We start from the raw sequence: 19,943 nt of genomic DNA, 5'->3' as shown, positions 1-19,943 counted from the left end.
CCTGTAGGTGGTTCTATGGAACCTGGATGATTCTGAATTCACCCATTCCCTCAATGGACACAGAGAAAAGGAATGTATGGGAAGAATAAAACTCTTATTATTTGGCCTCATACCTCAGTGTGACGTCTTCTCTATACCCGGCCTCATAGTGGAGGCCACCTCAGTGTGATGTCATAGAGGAGGCCACCTCAAGTGCGATGTCATCTCTATACCCGGCCTCATAGGGGAGGCCACCTCAGTGTGATGTCATAGAGGCCACCTCAAGTGTGATGTCTTCTCTATACCCGGCCTCATAGAGGAGGCCACCTCAAGTGTGATGTCTAGTTGGCAGAGAGCCAAGATTTTAATAAAGCTTAAAGTGAAACATTAAAAATATAAACCCCCCCCCCCCATCTGTACACAACCCGCCCTACACCAACCAGGGAAGCTGGGAACGCTCAGGGAGGAGGCCAGATATCGGAACGCTCAGAGAGGAGGTCAGACATCGGAACGCTCGGGGAGGAGGTCAGACATCGGAACGCTCGGGGGAGGAGGTCAGACATCGGAACCCTCGGGGGAGGAGGTCAGACATCGGAACGCTCGGGGAGGAGGTCAGACATCGGAACGCTCGGGGGAGGAGGTCAGACATCGGAACGCTCGGGGGAGGAGGTCAGACATCGGAACGCTCGGGGAGGAGGTCAGACATCGGAACGCTCGGGGAGGAGGTCAGACATCGGAACGCTCAGGGAGGAGGTCAGACATCGGAACGCTCGGGGGAGGAGGTCAGACATCGGAACGCTCGGGGGAGGAGGTCAGACATCGGAACGCTCGGGGGAGGAGGTCAGACATCGGAACGCTCGGGGAGGAGGTCAGACATCGGAACGCTCGGGGGCGGAGGTCAGACATCGGAACGCTCGGGGGAGGAGGTCAGACATCGGAACGCTCGGGGGAGGAGGTCAGACATCGGAACGCTCGGGGGAGGAGGCCAGACATCGGAACGCTCGGGGGAGGAGGCCAGACATCGGAACGCTCGGGGGAGGAGGCCAGACATCGGAACGCTCGGGGAGGAGGTCAGACATCGGAACGCTCGGGGAGGAGGTCCGACATCGGAACGCTCGGGGGAGGAGGTCAGACATCGGAACGCTCGGGGGAGGAGGTCAGACATCGGAACGCTCGGGGGAGGAGGTCAGACATCGGAATGCTCGGGGGAGGGGGTCAGACATCGGAACGCTCGGGGGAGGAGGTCAGACATCGGAACGCTCGGGGGAGGAGGTCAGACATCGGAACGCTCGGGGGAGGAGGTCAGACATCGGAACGCTCGGGGGAGGAGGTCAGACATCGGAACGCTCGGGGGAGGAGGTCAGACCTCGGAACGCTCGGGGGAGGAGGTCAGACCTCGGAACGCTCGGGGGAGGAGGTCAGACATCGGAACGCTCGGGGGAGGAGGAGGTCAGACACGGGAACGCTTGGGGGAGGAGGTCAGACATCGGAACGCTCGGGGGAGGAGGTCAGAGATCGGAACGCTCGGGGGAGGAGGTCAGACATCGGAACGCTCGGGGAGGAGGTCAGACATCGGAACACTCGGGGGAGGAGGTCAGACATCGGAACACTCGGGGGAGGAGGTCGGACATCGGAACGGTCAGGAAGTTTCCGCATAGGCTGAGCTCAGTAACTGTAGCTTTGATCTACCTTCCCCCACACAGTGCAGCCCTCACTACACCTCTCTCTCTCGAGCTGTTTGGGGGTTTCAATCTGCTGCACAGCTCCACCTTATGTGACACATAACTCCACCTCCCCGACATTGGGAGGAATATCTTGGCCGCTGGAAATATGTAAATATGAAGGGTTTATGGGTGACATTGGGCAAGTAGATCCTGATAGTCTCCAGAGTACGCTGGGTCAATGGATTTGGTTGGACATTGGCCCATTGGACTGGAGTGGTTTCTCAGAGACACTGGGCAAGTGGATCTGGTTTGTCACTGAGCTTTGGATTTGACTGGTTTCTAGTAGACATTGGGTCAGTGGATCTGGTTGGTCTCAGGGGAACCCTAGGTCAGTGGATCTGCATAGTCTCAGGAGAACCCTGGGTCAGTGGATCTGGATAGTCTCAGGGGAACCCTAGGTCAGTGGATCTGCATAGTCTCAGAGGAACCCTGGGTCAGTGGATCTGGATAGTCTCAGGGGAACCCTGGGTCAGTGGATCTGGATAGTCTCAGAGGAACCCTGGGTCAGTGGATCTGGATAGTCTCAGGGGAACCCTGGGTCAGTGGATCTGGATGGTCTCAGGGGAACCCTGGGTCAGTGGATCTGGATAGTCTCAGGGGAACCCTGGGTCAGTGGATCTGGATAGTCTCAGGGGAACCCTGGGTCAGAGGATCTGGATAGATTCAGGGGAACCCTGGGTCAGTGGATCTGGATAGTCTCAGGGGAACCCCGGGTCAGTGGATCTGGATAGTCTCAGGGGAACCCCGGGTCAGTGGATCTGGATAGTCTCAGAGGAACCCCGGGTCAGTGGATCTGGATGGTCTCAGGGGAACCCTGGGTCAGTGGATCTGGATAGTCTCAGGGGAACCCTGGGTCAGTGGATCTGGATAGTCTCAGGGGAACCCTGGGTCAGTGGATCTGGATAGTCTCAGGGGAACCCTTGGTCAAAGGATCTGGATAGTCTCAGGGGAACCCTGGGTCAGTGGATCTGGATAGTCTCAGGGGAACCCCGGGTCAGTGGATCTGGATAGTCTCAGGGGAACCCCGGGTCAGTGGATCTGGATAGTCTCAGGGGAACCCCGGGTCAGTGGATCTGGATAGTCTCAGAGGAACCCTGGGTCAGTGGATCTGGATAGTCTCAGGGGATCCCTGGGTCAGTGGATCTGGATAGTCTCAGGGGAACCCTGGGTCAGTGGATCTGGATAGTCTCAGGGGAACCCTGGGTCAGTGGATCTGGATAGTCTCAGGGGAACCCTGGGTCAGTGGATCTGGATAGTCTCAGGGGAACCCTGGGTCAGTGGATCTGGATAGTCTCAGGGGAACCCCGGGTCAGTGGATCTGGATAGTCTCAGGGGAACCCCGGGTCAGTGGCTCTGGATAGTCTCAGGGGAACCCCGGGTCAGTGGATCTGGATGGTCTCAGGGGAACCCTGGGTCAGTGGATCTGGATAGTCTCAGGGGAACCCTGGGTCAGTGGATCTGGATAGTCTCAGGGGAACCCTGGGTCAGTGGATCTGGATAGTCTCAGGGGAACCCTGGGTCAGAGGATCTGGATAGATTCAGGGGAACCCTGGGTCAGTGGATCTGGATAGTTTCAGGGGAACCCTGGGTCAGTGGATCTGGATAGTCTCAGGGGAACCCCGGGTCAGTGGATCTGGATAGTTTCAGGGGAACCCCGGGTCAGTGGATCTGGATGGTCTCAGGGGAACCCTGGGTCAGTGGATCTGGATAGTCTCAGGGGAACCCTGGGTCAGTGGATCTGGATAGTCTCAGGGGAACCCTGGGTCAGTGGATCTGGATAGTCTCAGGGGAACCCTGGGTCAGTGGATCTGGATGGTCTCAGGGGAACCCTGGGTCAGTGGATCTGGATGGTCTCAGGAGAACCCTGGGTCAGTGGATCTGGATAGTCTCAGGGGAACCCTGGGTCAGTGGATCTGGATGGTCTCAGGGGAACCCTGGGTCAGTGGATCTGGATAGTCTCAGGGGAACCCCGGGTCAGTGGATCTGGATGGTCTCAGGGGAACCCTGGGTCAGTGGATCTGGATAGTCTCAGGGGAACCCTGGGTCAGTGGATCTGGATAGTCTCAGGGGAACCCTGGGTCAGTGGATCTGGATAGTCTCAGGGGAACCCTGGGTCAGAGGATCTGGATAGATTCAGGGGAACCCTGGGTCAGTGGATCTGGATAGTTTCAGGGGAACCCTGGGTCAGTGGATCTGGATAGTCTCAGGGGAACCCCGGGTCAGTGGATCTGGAGAGTTTCAGGGGAACCCCGGGTCAGTGGATCTGGATGGTCTCAGGGGAACCCTGGGTCAGTGGATCTGGATAGTCTCAGGGGAACCCTGGGTCAGTGGATCTGGATAGTCTCAGGGGAACCCTGGGTCAGTGGATCTGGATAGTCTCAGGGGAACCCTGGGTCAGTGGATCTGGATGGTCTCAGGGGAACCCTGGGTCAGTGGATCTGGATGGTCTCAGGAGAACCCTGGGTCAGTGGATCTGGATAGTCTCAGGGGAACCCTGGGTCAGTGGATCTGGATGGTCTCAGGGGAACCCTGGGTCAGTGGATCTGGATAGTCTCAGGAGAACCCTGGGTCAGTGGATCTGGATGGTCTCAGGAGAACCCTGGGTCAGTGGATCTGGATAGTCTCAGGGGAACCCTGGGTCAGTGGATCTGGATAGTCTCAGGGGAACCCCGGGTCAGTGGATCTGGATAGTCTCAGGAGAACCCTGGGTCAGTGGATCTGGATAGTCTCAGGAGAACCCTGGGTCAGTGGATCTGGATAGTCTCAGGAGAACCCTGGGTCAGTGGATCTGGATAGTCTCAGGGGAACCCTGGGTCAGTGGATCTGGATAGTCTCAGGGGAACCCTGGGTCAGAGGATCTGGATGGTCTGCGTATGCCTCTGGGGTTACAAAACACAGATGCAGCACATTTTAGGCCAAATATTGCATGTTTAGAGAATTGGTGATCTAATATGGCAGCATTGAAGAGACATGACACACATACATGGTCAGCCTCCATAGACCGGACATAAGAGGTTTTAGAGTCAACTCATCACAGTGGCTCAGGAACTGAAAGATGTTTTATTGAGGTGAAGAAGCCACCAGATCTCAGGAGACAGCAGAGCTTCCCCCAGCAGTCTGACCATCACCGCAGCAAAGGTAAGTCTAATCCCGTGGAAGGACACGTATGGCACACGTGAGAATGAAGGTTGCTTCAGTCATTGCTGGTGATGGATCTCCTATCCTCTGTACGTGGCAAACGTTATGACGATGACGAGCAGAGTGATGGCTCCCAGGCACACAGTGGCGGTGGCAGTGAATATATGAGGGTACTGGAACTGGCAGTACCACAATAAGGCTAAAACAAGGACTAATAGAGGAACCAGGAGAGTGCCAATGTTCAGAGGAACCTCAGAAAGGTCGCTGCTGCTCTGTCCGGGGGATGCTGCATGCTGGGAGATGTGACAATGCACCACACAGCCGTCCGTCAGCTGAAGAGATGCCACAGTCCGGGAATCATCCCGAAGAAGCTGCCCCTGATAGATGAGACGGATGTGACCCTCCTGGCCGGGAAAATGTGTCCTGGAAGAAGAAGAGGAGCATATGATCAGTCACCCACAAAATCCTGGGGTACACAACGTAATACCCCCCTCCAATACCCAATGTGGACCATCACCCCAATGATTCCCGGGGTACACAACGTAATACACCCCTCCAATACCCAATGTGGACCATCACCCCAATGATTCCCGGGGTACACATCGTAATACCCCCCCCTCCAATACCCAATGTGGACCATCACCCACAAAATGCCGGGGTACACATCGTAATACACCCCTCCAATACCCAATGTGGACCATCACCCCAACGATTCCCGGGGTACACAACGTAATACCCCCCTCCAATACCCAATGTGGACCATCACCCCAATGATTCCCGGGGTACAAAACGTAATACACCCCTCCAATACCCAATGTGGACCATCACCCCAACGATTCCCGGGGTACACAACGTAATACCCCCCTCCAATACCCAATGTGGACCATCACCCCAATGATTCCCGGGGTACACAACGTAATACACCCCTCCAATACCCAATGTGGACCATCACCCCAATGATTCCCGGGGTACACATCGTAATACCCCCCCCTCCAATACCCAATGTGGACCATCACCCACAAAATGCCGGGGTACACATCGTAATACACCCCTCCAATACCCAATGTGGACCATCACCCACAAAATGCCGGGGTACACATCGTAATACACCCCTCCAATACCCAATGTGGACCATCACCCCAATGATTCCCGGGTACACAACGTAATACCCCCCTCCAATACCCAATGTGGACCATCACCCCAATGATTCCCGGGGTACACATCGTAATACCCCCCTCCAATACCCAATGTGGACCATCACCCCAATGATTCCCGGGGTACACATCGTAATACCCCCCTCCAATACCCAATGTGGACCATCACCCCAATGATTCCCGGGGTACACAACGTAATACACCCCTCCAATACCCAACGTGGACCATCACCCCAATGATTCCCGGGGTACACAACGTAATACACCCCTCCAATACCCAATGTGGACCATTAATCACCCCAATGATTCCCGGGTACACAACGTAATACCCCCCTCCAATACCCAATGTGGACCATCACCCCAATGATTCCCGGGGTACACATCGTAATACCCCCCTCCAATACCCAATGTGGACCATCACCCCAATGATTCCCGGGGTACGCAACGTAATACACCCCTCCAATACCCAATGTGGACCATCACCCCAATGATTCCCGGGGTACACATCGTAATACCCCCCTCCAATACCCAATGTGGACCATCACCCCAATGATTCCCGGGGTACGCAACGTAATACACCCCTCCAATACCCAACGTGGACCATCACCCCAATGATTCCCGGGGTACACATCGTAATACCCCCCTCCAATACCCAACGTGGACAATCACCCCAATGATTCCCGGGGTACACAACGTAATACCCCCCTCCAATACCCAATGTGGACCATCACCCCAATGATTCCCGGGGTACACAACGTAATACCCCCCTCCAATACCCAATGTGGACCATCACCCCAATGATTCCCGGGGTACATAACGTAATACACCCCTCCAATACCCAATGTGGACCATCACCCCAATGATTCCCGGGGTACACAACGTAATACCCCCCTCCAATACCCAATGTGGACCATCACCCCAATGATTCCCGGGGTACATAACGTAATACACCCCTCCAATACCCAATGTGGACCATCACCCCAATGATTCCCGGGGTACACAACGTAATACACCCCTCCAATACCCAATGTGGACCATCACCCCAATGATTCCCGGGGTACACAACGTAATAGCCCCCTCCAATACCCAATGTGGACCATCACCCCAATGATTCCCGGGGTACACAACGTAATACACCCCTCCAATACCCAATGTGGACCATCACCCCAATGATTCCCGGGGTACACAACGTAATACCCCCCTCCAATACCCAATGTGGACCATCACCCCAATGATTCCCGGGGTACACAACGTAATACCCCCTCCAATACCCAATGTGGACCATCACCCCAATGATTCCCGGGGTACACAACGTAATACCCCCCTCCAATACCCAATGTGGACCATCACCCCAATGATTCCCGGGGTAGACAACGTAATACCCCCCTCCAATACCCAATGTGGACCATCACCCCAATGATTCCCGGGGTACACAACGTAATACACCCCTCCAATACCCAATGTGGACCATCACCCCAATGATTCCCGGGTACACAACGTAATACCCCCCTCCAATACCCAATGTGGACCATCACCCCAATGATTCCCGGGGTACACAACGTAATACCCCCCTCCAATACCCAATGTGGACCATCACCCCAATGATTCCCGGGGTACACAACGTAATACCCCCCTCCAATACCCAATGTGGACCATCACCCCAATGATTCCCGGGGTACACAACGTAATACCCCCCTCCAATACCCAATGTGGACAATCACCCCAATGATTCCCGGGGTACACAACGTAATACACCCCTCCAATACCCAATGTGGACCATCACCCCAATGATTCCCGGGGTACACAACGTAATACCCCCCTCCAATACCCAATGTGGACCATCACCCCAATGATTCCCGGGGTACACAACGTAATACCCCCCTCCAATACCCAATGTGGACCATCACCCCAATGATTCCCGGGGTACACAACGTAATACCCCCCTCCAATACCCAATGTGGACAATCACCCCAATGATTCCCGGGGTACACAACGTAATACACCCCTCCAATACCCAATGTGGACCATCACCCCAATGATTCCCGGGGTACACAACGTAATACCCCCCTCCAATACCCAACGTGGACCATCACCCCAATGATTCCCGGGGTACACAACGTAATACACCCCTCCAATACCCAATGTGGACCATCACCCCAATGATTCCCGGGGTACACAACGTAATACACCCCTCCAATACCCAATGTGGACCATCACCCCAATGATTCCCGGGGTACACAACGTAATACCCCCTCCAATACCCAATGTGGACCATCACCCCAATGATTCCCGGGGTACACAACGTAATACCCCCTCCAATACCCAATGTGGACAATCACCCCAATGATTCCCGGGGTACACAACGTAATACCCCCTCCAATACCCAATGTGGACCATCACCCCAATGATTCCCGGGGTACACAACGTAATACCCCCTCCAATACCCAATGTGGACCATCACCCCAATAATTCCCGGGGTACACAACGTAATACCCCCTCCAATACCCAATGTGGACCATCACCCCAATGATTCCCGGGGTACACAACGTAATACACCCCTCCAATACCCAACGTGGACCATCACCCCAATGATTCCGGGGTACACAACGTAATACCCCCTCCAATACCCAACGTGGACCATTAATCACCCCAATGATTCCCGGGGTACAAAACGCAAACGTTTTAGGCAGGTGTGAAGAAATTTTATAAGAATTCTACTAAAAATTAAAAGCAAGTGAATAGAAAATATCAAATCCAATCAATATTTGGGGTGACGACCCCCCACCCCACTTTGGCCTTCAAACCAGCAGCAGTTCTTACACATGTATAACGTCAGGTGTATGATTACCCAATTATACCAAGCAGGTGCTACTGATCAATTTCATAGGTAGGATGAAACACCAGTGGGACCCAGATACCCCCCATCTACTGTCCAGAGAAGTCCAGAGGAAACCAGTGGGACCCAGATACCCCCCCCCCATCTACTGTCCAGAGAAGTCCAGAGGAAACCAGTGGGACCCAGATACCCCCCCCATCTACTGTCCAGAGAAGTCCAGAGGAAACCAGTGGGACCCAGATACCCCCCCATCTACTGTCTAGAGAAGTCCAGAGGAAACCAGTGGGACCCAGGTACCCCCATCTACTGTCCAGAGAAGTCCGGAGGAAACCAGTGGGACCCAGATACCCCCCCATCTACTGTCCAGAGAAGTCCGGAGGAAACCAGCGGGACCCAGGTACTCCCATCTACTGTCCAGAGAAGTCCGGAGGAAACCAGTGGGACCCAGATACCCCCCCATCTACTGTCCAGAGAAGTCCAGAGGAAACCAGTGGGACCCAGGTACCCCCATCTACTGTCCAGAGAAGTCCGGAGGAAACCAGTGGGACCCAGGTACCCCCATCTACTGTCCAGAGAAGTCCGGAGGAAACCAGTGGGACCCAGGTACCCCCATCTACTGTCCAGAGAAGTCCAGAGGAAACCAGTGGGACCCAGGTACCCCCATCTACTGTCCAGAGAAGTCCGGAGGAAACCAGTGGGACCCAGGTACCCCCATCTACTGTCCAGAGAAGTCCAGAGGAAACCAGTGGGACCCAGATACCCCCATCTACTGTCCAGAGAAGTCCAGAGAAAACCAGTGGGACCCAGGTACCCCCATCTACTGTCCAGAGAAGTCCGGAGGAAACCAGTGGGACCCAGGTACCCCCATCTACTGTCCAGAGAAGTCCAGAGAAAACCAGTGGGACCCAGGTACCCCCATCTACTGTCTAGAGAAGTCCGGAGGAAACCAGTGGGACCCAGGTACCCCCCCCCCCCCCCATCTACTGTCCAGAGAAGTCCGGAGGTAACCAGTGGAACCCAGGTACCCCCCCATCTACTGTCCAGAGAAGTCCGGAGGAAACCAGCGGGACCCAGGTACTCCCATCTACTGTCCAGAGAAGTCCGGAGGAAACCAGTGGGACCCAGATACCCCCCCATCTACTGTCCAGAGAAGTCCAGAGGAAACCAGTGGGACCCAGGTACCCCCATCTACTGTCCAGAGAAGTCCGGAGGAAACCAGTGGGACCCAGGTACCCCCATCTACTGTCCAGAGAAGTCCGGAGGAAACCAGTGGGACCCAGGAACACCCATCTACTGTCCAGAGAAGTCCGAAGGAAACCAGTGGGACCCAGATACCCCCCCATCTACTGTCCAGAGAAGTCCGGAGGAAACCAGCGGGACCCAGGTACTCCCATCTACTGTCCAGAGAAGTCCGGAGGAAACCAGTGGGACCCAGATACCCCCCCATCTACTGTCCAGAGAAGTCCGGAGGTAACCAGTGGAACCCAGGTACCCCCCCATCTACTGTCCAGAGAAGTCCAGAGAAAACCAGTGGGACCCAGGTACCCCCATCTACTGTCCAGAGAAGTCCGGAGGAAACCAGTGGGACCCAGGTACCCCCATCTACTGTCCAGAGAAGTCCAGAGGAAACCAGTGGGACCCAGGTACCCCCATCTACTGTCCAGAGAAGTCCGGAGGAAACCAGTGGGACCCAGGTACCCCCATCTACTGTCCAGAGAAGTCCAGAGGAAACCAGTGGGACCCAGATACCCCCATCTACTGTCCAGAGAAGTCCAGAGAAAACCAGTGGGACCCAGGTACCCCCATCTACTGTCCAGAGAAGTCCGGAGGAAACCAGTGGGACCCAGGTACCCCCATCTACTGTCCAGAGAAGTCCAGAGAAAACCAGTGGGACCCAGGTACCCCCATCTACTGTCTAGAGAAGTCCGGAGGAAACCAGTGGGACCCAGGTACCCCCCCCCCCCATCTACTGTCCAGAGAAGTCCGGAGGTAACCAGTGGAACCCAGGTACCCCCCCATCTACTGTCCAGAGAAGTCCGGAGGAAACCAGTGGGACCCCGGTACCCCATCTACTGTCCAGAGAAGTCCGGAGGTAACCAGTGGGACCCAGGTACCCCCATCTACTGTCCAGAGAAGTCCAGAGGAAACCAGTGGGACCCAGGTACCCCCCCATCTACTGTCCAGAGAAGTCCGGAGGAAACCAGTGGGACCCAGGTACCCCCATCTACTGTCCAGAGAAGTCCAGAGGAAACCAGTGGGACCCAGGTACCCCCATCTACTGTCCAGAGAAGTCCGGAGGAAACCAGTGGGACCCAGGTACCCCCATCTACTGTCTAGAGAAGTCCGGAGGAAACCAGTGGGACCCAGGTACCCCCATCTACTGTCCAGAGAAGTCCGGAGGAAACCAGTGGGACCCAGGTACACCCATCTACTGTCCAGAGAAGTCCAGAGAAAACCAGTGGGACCCAGGTACCCCCATCTACTGTCTAGAGAAGTCCGGAGGAAACCAGTGGGACCCAGGTACCCCCATCTACTGTCTAGAGAAGTCCGGAGGAAACCAGTGGGACCCAGGTACCCCCATCTACTGTCTAGAGAAGTCCGGAGGAAACCAGTGGGACCCAGGTACCCCCCCATCTACTGTCCAGAGAAGTCCGGAGGAAACCAGTGGGACCCCGGTACCCCATCTACTGTCCAGAGAAGTCCGGAGGTAACCAGTGGGACCCAGGTACCCCCATCTACTGTCCAGAGAAGTCCGGAGGAAACCAGTGGGACCCAGGTACCCCCATCTACTGTCCAGAGAAGTCCGGAGGTAACCAGTGGAACCCAGGTACCCCCCCATCTACTGTCCAGAGAAGTCCGGAGGAAACCAGTGGGACCCCGGTACCCCATCTACTGTCCAGAGAAGTCCGGAGGTAACCAGTGGGACCCAGGTACCCCCATCTACTGTCCAGAGAAGTCCGGAGGTAACCAGTGGAACCCAGGTACCCCCCCATCTACTGTCCAGAGAAGTCCGGAGGAAACCAGTGGGACCCCGGTACCCCATCTACTGTCCAGAGAAGTCCGGAGGTAACCAGTGGGACCCAGGTACCCCCATCTACTGTCCAGAGAAGTCCGGAGGTAACCAGTGGGACCCAGGTACCCCCATCTACTGTCTAGAGAAGTCCGGAGGAAACCAGTGGGACCCAGGTACCCCATCTACTGTCTAGAGAAGTCCGGAGGAAACCAGTGGGACCCAGGTACCCCATCTACTGTCTAGAGAAGTCCGGAGGAAACCAGTGGGACCCAGGTACCCCCCCATCTACTGGCCCCCCCCAAATGTATTCTGCATTCTGGATTTCTCTTCATTCACTTACTATTAACACTTCAATGTCTGAATGACTTCTTCATTTACAGCATCACACCTGCCTAAGATTTTTGCTATATATATATATACTCCAGACTCCACCCCCCAAACATGACACAGTGTATGGGGGAGGAGCAGACAACGCACGGCTGTGCCGGTCATGTAGGACAGACTATAGAACGCCGGTCCCCTCCCCCCATTTGGAATATTGGAGTTGGTGGAAGGATTGGTCGGGTTCAGGGGGCGGGGCTGATGGTTATTGGACGGTTATCTGATCTCCTGTAACAGCCAATGACTTCTCCTTATGGGGGGGGGGGGGGGGGGGTGATCTGCGCCTCCGGGGTTCCCCCACATGGAGAGAAGGGATTGAACCATTACCGCTGAGTACAACTCCACATACCCGACTCCGGAATATGGTGGTGCCTTACCCACCCCGAGGGGGGGAGAACCCATATTACACCCAGAGGGGGTCACAGGACAACCACCGGGGGGCAATAGGGCAGAGGGGGTCGATTTGTGGGTGGCGGAGGGGTAGATTGGTTGGAGGAGAGGTAGATTGGTGGGTGGGAGAGGGGTAGATTGGTTGGAGGAGAGGTAGATCGGTGGGTGGGAGAGGGGTAGATTGGAGGGTGGGGTAGATCGGTGGGTGGGGTAGATTGGTGGGTGGGGGAGGGGTAGATCGGTTGGAGGAGAGGTAGATCGGTGGGTGGGAGAGGGGTAGATTGGAGGGTGGGGTAGATCGGTGGGTGGGAGAGGGGTAGATTGGAGGGTGGGGTAGATCGGTGGGTGGGAGAGGGGTAGATCGGTGGGTGGGGTAGATTGGTGGGTGGGAGAGGGGTAGATCGGTGGGTGGGGTAGATTGGTGGGTGGGAGAGGGGTAGATCGGTGGGTGGGGTAGATTGGTGGGTGGGGGAGGGGTAGATCGGTTGGAGGAGAGGTAGATCGGTGGGTGGGGTAGATTGGTGGGTGGGGGAGGGGTAGATCGGTTGGAGGAGAGGTAGATCGGTGGGTGGGGGAGGGGTGGATCGGTGGGTGGGAGAGGGGTAGATCGGTTGGAGGAGGGGTAGATTGGTGGGTGGGGGAGGGGTAGATTGGTGGGTGGGGGAGGGGTAGATTGGTGGGTGGGGGAGGGGTAGATCGGTGGGTGGGGTAGATTGGTGGGTGGGGGAGGGGTAGATCGGTGGGTGGGGGAGGGGTAGATCTTACCTCTTGATGTGGAGGACGGTGTCGGACGGACAGACGGGGACGGTTGGTTGGTGTGGGGGAGGGGTAGGTGGGTGGGGGAGGGGTAGATCGGTGGGGGGGAGGGGTAGATCTTACCTCTTGATGTGGAGGACGGTGTCGGACGGACAGACGGGGACGGTTGGTTGGTGTGGGGGAGGGGTGGATTGGTTGGTGGTGGGTGGGGGAGGGGTAGATCGGTGGGGGAGGGGTAGATTGGTGGGTGGGGGAGGGGTAGATCGGTGGGGGGAGAGGTAGATCTTACCTCTTGATGTGGAGGAAGGTGTCGGACGGACAGACGGGGACGGTTGGTGGTGGGTGGGGGAGGGGTAGATCGGTGGGAGGGAGGGGTAGATCGGTGGGGGGGAGGGGTAGATCTTACCTCTTGATGTGGAGGATGGTGTCGGACGGACAGACGGGGACGGTTGGTTGGTGTGGGGGAGGGGTGGATCGGTGGGGGGGAGGGGTAGATCGGTGGGGGGGGGGAGGGGTAGATCTTACCTCTTGATGTGGAGGAAGGTGTCGGACGGACAGACGGGGACGGTTGGTTGGTGTGGGGGAGGGGTGGATCGGTGGGTGGGGGAGGGGTAGATCGGTGGGTGGGGGAGGGGTAGATCGGTGGGTGGGGGAGGGGTAGATCGGGGGGGGAGGGGTAGATCTTACCTCTTGATGTGGAGGACGGTGTTGGACGGACAGACGGGGATGGTTGGTGGTGGGTGGGGGAGGGGTGGATTGGTTGGTGGTGGGTGGGGGAGGGGTAGATCGGTGGGTGGGGGAGGGGTAGATCGGTGGGAGGGAGGGGTAGATCGGTGGGAGGGAGGGGTAGATCGGTGGGAGGGAGGGGTAGATCGGTGGGGGGGAGGGGTAGATCGGTGGGTGGGGGAGGGGTAGATCGGTGGGTGGGGGAGGGGTAGATTGGTGGGGGAGGGGTAGATTGGTGGGGGAGGGGTAGATCGGTGGGGGGGAGGGGTAGATCTTACCTCTTGATGTGGAGGACGGTGTCGGACGGACAGACGGGGACGGTTGGTGGTGGGTGGGGGAGGGGTAGATTGGTGGGGGGGGAGGGGTGGATCGGTGGGTGGGGTAGATCGGTGGGTGGGGGAGGGGTAGATCTTACCTCTTGATGTGGAGGACGGTGTTGGACGGACAGAGGGGGACGGTTGGTGGTGGGTGGGGGAGGGGTGGATCGGTGGGTGGGGGAGGGGTAGATTGGTGGGGGAGGGGTAGATTGGTGGGGGAGGGGTGGATCGGTGGGGGGGAGGGGTAGATCGGTGGGGGGGAGGGGTAGATCTTACCTCTTGATGTGGAGGACGGTGTCGGACGGACAGACGGGGACGGTTGGTGGTGGGTGGGGGAGGGGTAGATTGGTGGGGGGGGGGGGAGGATCGGTGGGTGGGGTAGATCGGTGGGTGGGGGAGGGGTAGATTGGTGGGGGAGGGGTAGATCGGTGGGTGGGGGAGGGGTAGATCGGTGGGTGGGGTAGATTGGTGGGTGGGGGAGGGGTAGATCGGTGGGTGGGGTAGATTGGTGGGTGGGGGAGGGGTAGATTGGTGGGGGAGGGGTAGATCGGTGGGTGGGGGAGGGGTAGATCGGTGGGTGGGGGAGGGGTGGATCGGTGGGTGGGGGAGGGGTAGATCGGTGGGTGGGGGAGGGGTAGATCGGTGGGAGGGGTAGATCGGTGGGTGGGGGAGGGGTAGATCGGTGGGTGGGGGAGGGGTAGATCTTACCTCTTGATGTGGAGGACGGTGTCGGACGGACAGACGGGGACGGTTGGTTGGTGTGGGGGAGGGGTGGATTGGTTGGTGGTGGGTGGGGGAGGGGTAGATCGGTGGGTGGGGTAGATTGGTGGGTGGGGGAGGGGTAGATCGGTTGGAGGAGAGGTAGATCGGTGGGTGGGGTAGATTGGTGGGTGGGGGAGGGGTAGATCGGTTGGAGGAGGGGTAGATTGGTGGGTGGGGGAGGGGTAGATTGGTGGGTGGGGGAGGGGTAGATCGGTTGGAGGAGGGGTAGATTGGTGGGTGGGGGAGGGGTAGATCGGTGTGGGGGAGGGGTAGAACTTACCTCTTGATGTAGAGGACGGTGTCGGACGGACAGACGGGGACGGTTGGTTGGTGTGGGGGAGGGGTAGATCGGTGGGAGGGAGGGGTAGATCGTGGGGGGGAGGGGTAGATCGGTGGGTGGGGGAGGGGTGGGGTAGATCGGTGGGTGGGGGAGGGGTGGATAGGTGGGGGGGTAGATCGGTGGGTGGGGGAGGGGTAGATCGGTGGGTGGGGGAGGGGTAGATCGGTGGGGGAGGGGTAGATCGGTGGGGGGGGAGGGGTAGATCGGTGGGGGGGAGGGGTAGATCTTACCTCTTGATGTAGAGGACGGTGTCGGACGGACAGACGGGGACGGTTGGTTGGTGTGGGGGAGGGGTGGATTGGTTGGTGGTGGGTGGGGGAGGGGTGGATCGGTGGGTGGGGGAGGGGTAGATCGGTGGGTGGGGGAGGGGTAGATCGGTGGGGGGGAGGGGTAGATCGGTGGGTGGGGGAGGGGTGGGGTAGATCGGTGGGTGGGGGAGGGGTGGATAGGTGGGTGGGGGAGGGGTAGATCGTGGGGGGGAGGGGTAGATCGGTGGGTGGGGGAGGGGTAGATCGGTGGGGGGGAGGGGTAGATCGGTGGGTGGGGGAGGGGTAGATCGGTGGGTGGGGGGGGGGTAGATCGGTGGGGGGGGGAGGGGTAGATAGGTGGGGGGGGGGGGGTAGATCGGTGGGGGAGGGGTAGATCGGGGGGGGGGGGGTAGATCGGTGGGGGGGAGGGGTAGATCGGTGGGGGGGAGGGGTAGATCTTACCTCTTGATGTGGAGGACGGTGTCGGACGGACAGACGGGGGCGGTTGGTGTGGGGGAGGGGTGGATTGGTTGGTGGTGGGTGGGGGTGGGGTAGATCGGTGGGGGGGAGGGGTAGATCGGTGGGGGGGGAGGGGTAGATCGGTGAGAGGGAGGGGTAGATCGGTGTGGGGGAGGGGTAGATCGGTGGGTGGGGGAGGGGTAGATCGGTGGGTGGGGGAGGGGTAGATCGGTGGGTGGGGGAGGGGTAGATCGGTGGGAGGGAGGGGTAGATCGGTGGGGGGGAGGGGTAGATCGGTGGGTGGGGTAGATCGGTGGGTGGGGTAGACCGGTGGGTGGGGGAGGGGTAGATCGGTGGGTGGGGGAGGGGTGGGGTAGATCGGTGGGGGGGAGGGGTAGATGTTACCTCTTGATGTGGAGGACGGTGTCGGACGGACAGACGGGGACGGTTGGTTGGTGTGGGGGAGGGGTGGATTGGTTGGTGGTGGGTGGGGGAGGGGTAGATCGGTGGGTGGGGGAGGGGAGGGGTAGATCGGTGGGTGGGGGAGGGGTAGATCGGTGGGGGGGAGGGGTAGATCGGTGGGTGGGGGAGGGGTGGGGTAGATCGGTGGGTGGGGGAGGGGTAGATCGGTGGGTGGGGGAGGGGTAGATCGGTGGGTGGGGGAGGGGTAGATCGGTGGGTGGGGGAGGGGTAGATCGGTGTGGGGGAGGGGTAGATCGGTGGGTGGGGGAGGGGTGGGGTAGATCGGTGGGGGGGAGGGGTAGATCGGTGGGGGGGGGAGGGGTAGATCGGTGGGGGGGAGGGGTAGATCTTACCTCTTGATGTGGAGGACGGTGTCGGACGGACAGACGGGGACGGTTGGTTGGTGTGGGGGAGGGGTGGATTGGTTGGTGGTGGGTGGGGGAGGGGTAGATCGGTGGGGGGGAGGGGTAGATCGGTGGGAGGGAGGCGTAGATCGGTGTGGGGGAGGGGTAGATCGGTGGGAGAGAGGGGTAGATCGGTGGGAGGGAGGGGTAGATCGGTGGGAGGGAGGGGTAGATCGGTGGGAGGGAGGGGTAGATCGGTGGGGGGGAGGGGTAGATCGGTGGGGGGGAGGGGTAGATCGGTGGGGGGGAGGGGTAGATCTTACCTCTTGATGTGGAGGACGGTGTCGGACGGACAGACGGGGACGGTTGGTTGGTGTGGGGGAGGGGTGGATTGGTTGGTGGTGGGTGGGGGAGGGGTAGATCGGTGGGGGGGAGGGGTAGATCGGTGGGAGGGAGGCGTAGATCGGTGTGGGGGAGGGGTAGATCGGTGGGGGGAGGGGTAGATCGGTGGGAGGGAGGCGTAGATCGGTGTGGGGGAGGGGTAGATCGGTGGGGGGGAGGGGTAGATCGGTGGGGGGGAGGGGTAGATCGGTGTGGGGGAGGGGTAGATCGGTGGGAGGGAGGGGTAGATCGGTGGGAGGGAGGGGTAGATCGGTGGGAGGGAGGGGTAGATCGGTGGGGGGGAGGGGTAGATCGGTGGGTGGGGGAGGGGTAGATCGGTGGGTGGGGGAGGGGTAGATCGGTGGGGGGGAGGGGTAGATCGGTGGGTGGGAGGGGTAGATCGGTGGGAGGGAGGGGTAGATCGGTGGGGGGGAGGGGTAGATCGGTGGGTGGGGGAGGGGTAGATCGGTGGGTGGGGGAGGGGTAGATCGGTGGGAGGGAGGGGTAGATCGGTGGGGGGAGGGGTAGATCGGTGGGTGGGGTAGATCGGTGGGTGGGGGAGGGGTAGATCGGTGGGTGGGGGAGGGGTGGGGTAGATCGGTGGGGGGGAGGGGTAGATGTTACCTCTTGATGTGGAGGACGGTGTCGGACGGACAGATGGGGACGGTTGGTTGGTGTGGGGGAGGGGTGGATTGGTTGGTGGTGGGTGGGGGAGGGGTAGATCGGTGGGGGGGAGGGGTAGATCGGTGGGAGGGAGGCGTAGATCGGTGTGGGGGAGGGGTAGATCGGTGGGAGAGAGGGGTAGATCGGTGGGAGGGAGGGGTAGATCGGTGGGAGGGAGGGGTAGATCGGTGGGGGGGAGGGGTAGATCGGTGGGTGGGAGGGGTAGATCGGTGGGAGGGAGGGGTAGATCGGTGGGGGGGAGGGTAGATCGGTGGGTGGGGGAGGGGTAGATCGGTGGGTGGGGTAGATCGGTGGGTGGGGGAGGGGTAGATCGGTGGGGGGGAGGGGTAGATCGGTGAGAGGGAGGGGTAGATCGGTGGGTGGGGGAGGGGTAGATCGGTGGGGGGGAGGGGTAGATCGGTGAGAGGGAGGGGTAGATCGGTGTGGGGGAGGGGTAGATCGGTGGGGGGAGGGGTAGATCGGTGGGTGGGGGAGGGGTAGATCGGTGGGTGGGGGAGGGGTAGATCTTACCTCTTGATGTAGAGGACGGTGTCGGACGGACAGACGGGGACGGTTGGTTGGTGTGGGGGAGGGGTGGATTGGTTGGTGGTGGGTGGGGGAGGGGTAGATCGGTGGGGGAGGGGTAGATCGGTGGGGGAGGGGTAGATCGGTGGGGGGAGGGGTAGAACTTACCTCTTGATGTGGAGGACGGTGTCGGACGGACAGAGGGGGACGGTTGGTTGGTGTGGGGAGGGGTGGATTGGTTGGTGGTGGGTGGGGGGGGGGTAGATCGGTGGGGGGAGGGGTAGATCGGTGGGGGAGGGGTAGATCGGTGGGGGGGAGGGGTAGATCGGTGGGGGGAGGGGTAGATCGGTGGGGGGAGGGGTAGATCGGTGGGTGGGGGAGGGGTAGATCGGTGGGTGGGGGAGGGGTGGGGTAGATCGGTGGGGGGAGGGGTAGATCGGTGGGGGGGGGAGGGGTAGATCGGTGGGGGGGAGGGGTAGATCTTACCACTTGATGTGGAGGACGGTGTCGGACGGACAGACGGGGACGGTTGGTTGGTGTGGGGGAGGGGTGGATTGGTTGGTGGTGGGTGGGTGGGGGAGGGGTAGATCGGTGGGGGAGGGGTAGATCGGTGGGGGGGAGGGGTAGATCGGTGGGGGGAGGGGTAGATCGGTGGGGGGGGAGGGGTAGATCGGTGGGGGGGAGGGGTAGATCTTACCTCTTGATGTGGAGGACGGTGTCGGACGGACAGACGGGGACGGTTGGTTGGTGTGGGGGAGGGGTGGATCGATGGGAGGGAGGGGTAGATCGGTGGGGGGGAGGGGTAGATCGGTGGGGGGGAGGGGTAGATCGGTGGGTGGGGGAGGGGTAGATCGGTGGGGGGGAGGGGTAGATCTTACCTCTTGATGTGGAGGACGGTGTCGGACGGACAGACGGGGACGGTTGGTTGGTGTGGGGGAGGGGTGGATTGGTTGGTGGTGGGTGGGGGAGGGGTAGATCGGTGGGGGGGGGGGAGGGGTAGATCTTACCTCTTGATGTGGAGGACGGTGTTGGATGGACAGAGGGGGACGGTTGGTTGGTGTGGGGAGGGTGGATTGGTTGGTGGTGGGTGGGGGAGGGGTAGATCGGTGGGGGAGGGGTAGATCGGTGGGGGGGAGGGGTAGATCGGTGGGGGGGAGGGGTAGATCGGTGGGTGGGGGAGGGGTAGATCGGTGGGTGGGGGAGGGGTAGATCGGTGGGGGAGGGGTAGATCGGTGGGGGGGGAAGGGTAGATCGGTGGGGGGGAGGGGTAGATCTTACCTCTTGATGTGGAGGACGGTGTCGGACGGACAGACGGGGACGGTTGGTTGGTGTGGGGGAGGGGTGGA

The 19,943-nt window shown here is 59.4% G+C and overlaps 1 protein-coding gene across 1 annotated transcript in view; it reads right to left on the bottom strand.

Annotated features, from left to right (window-relative positions):
- Positions 1–4,611: 4,611 nt before the first annotated feature.
- TMUB1 (transmembrane and ubiquitin like domain containing 1) overlaps positions 4,612–19,943 on the bottom strand; it is a 34,867-nt gene continuing 19,535 nt past the window's right edge. Inside the window, exon 3 of the mRNA XM_077493682.1 lies at positions 4,612–5,264. Within this exon, the coding sequence (XP_077349808.1) occupies positions 4,922–5,264 (343 nt within the window). The 3' untranslated portion in view covers positions 4,612–4,921. The remainder of the gene's footprint in view (positions 5,265–19,943) is intronic.

The sequence above is a fragment of the Lithobates pipiens genome, unplaced genomic scaffold (genome assembly GCF_037356315.1).
Source record: "Lithobates pipiens isolate NorthernLeopardFrog02 unplaced genomic scaffold, aLitPip1_a1.2 Scaffold_19, whole genome shotgun sequence".
NCBI classification, from domain to species: domain Eukaryota; kingdom Metazoa; phylum Chordata; class Amphibia; order Anura; family Ranidae; genus Lithobates; species Lithobates pipiens.
This window is presented reverse-complemented; position numbering and strand designations above follow the sequence as displayed.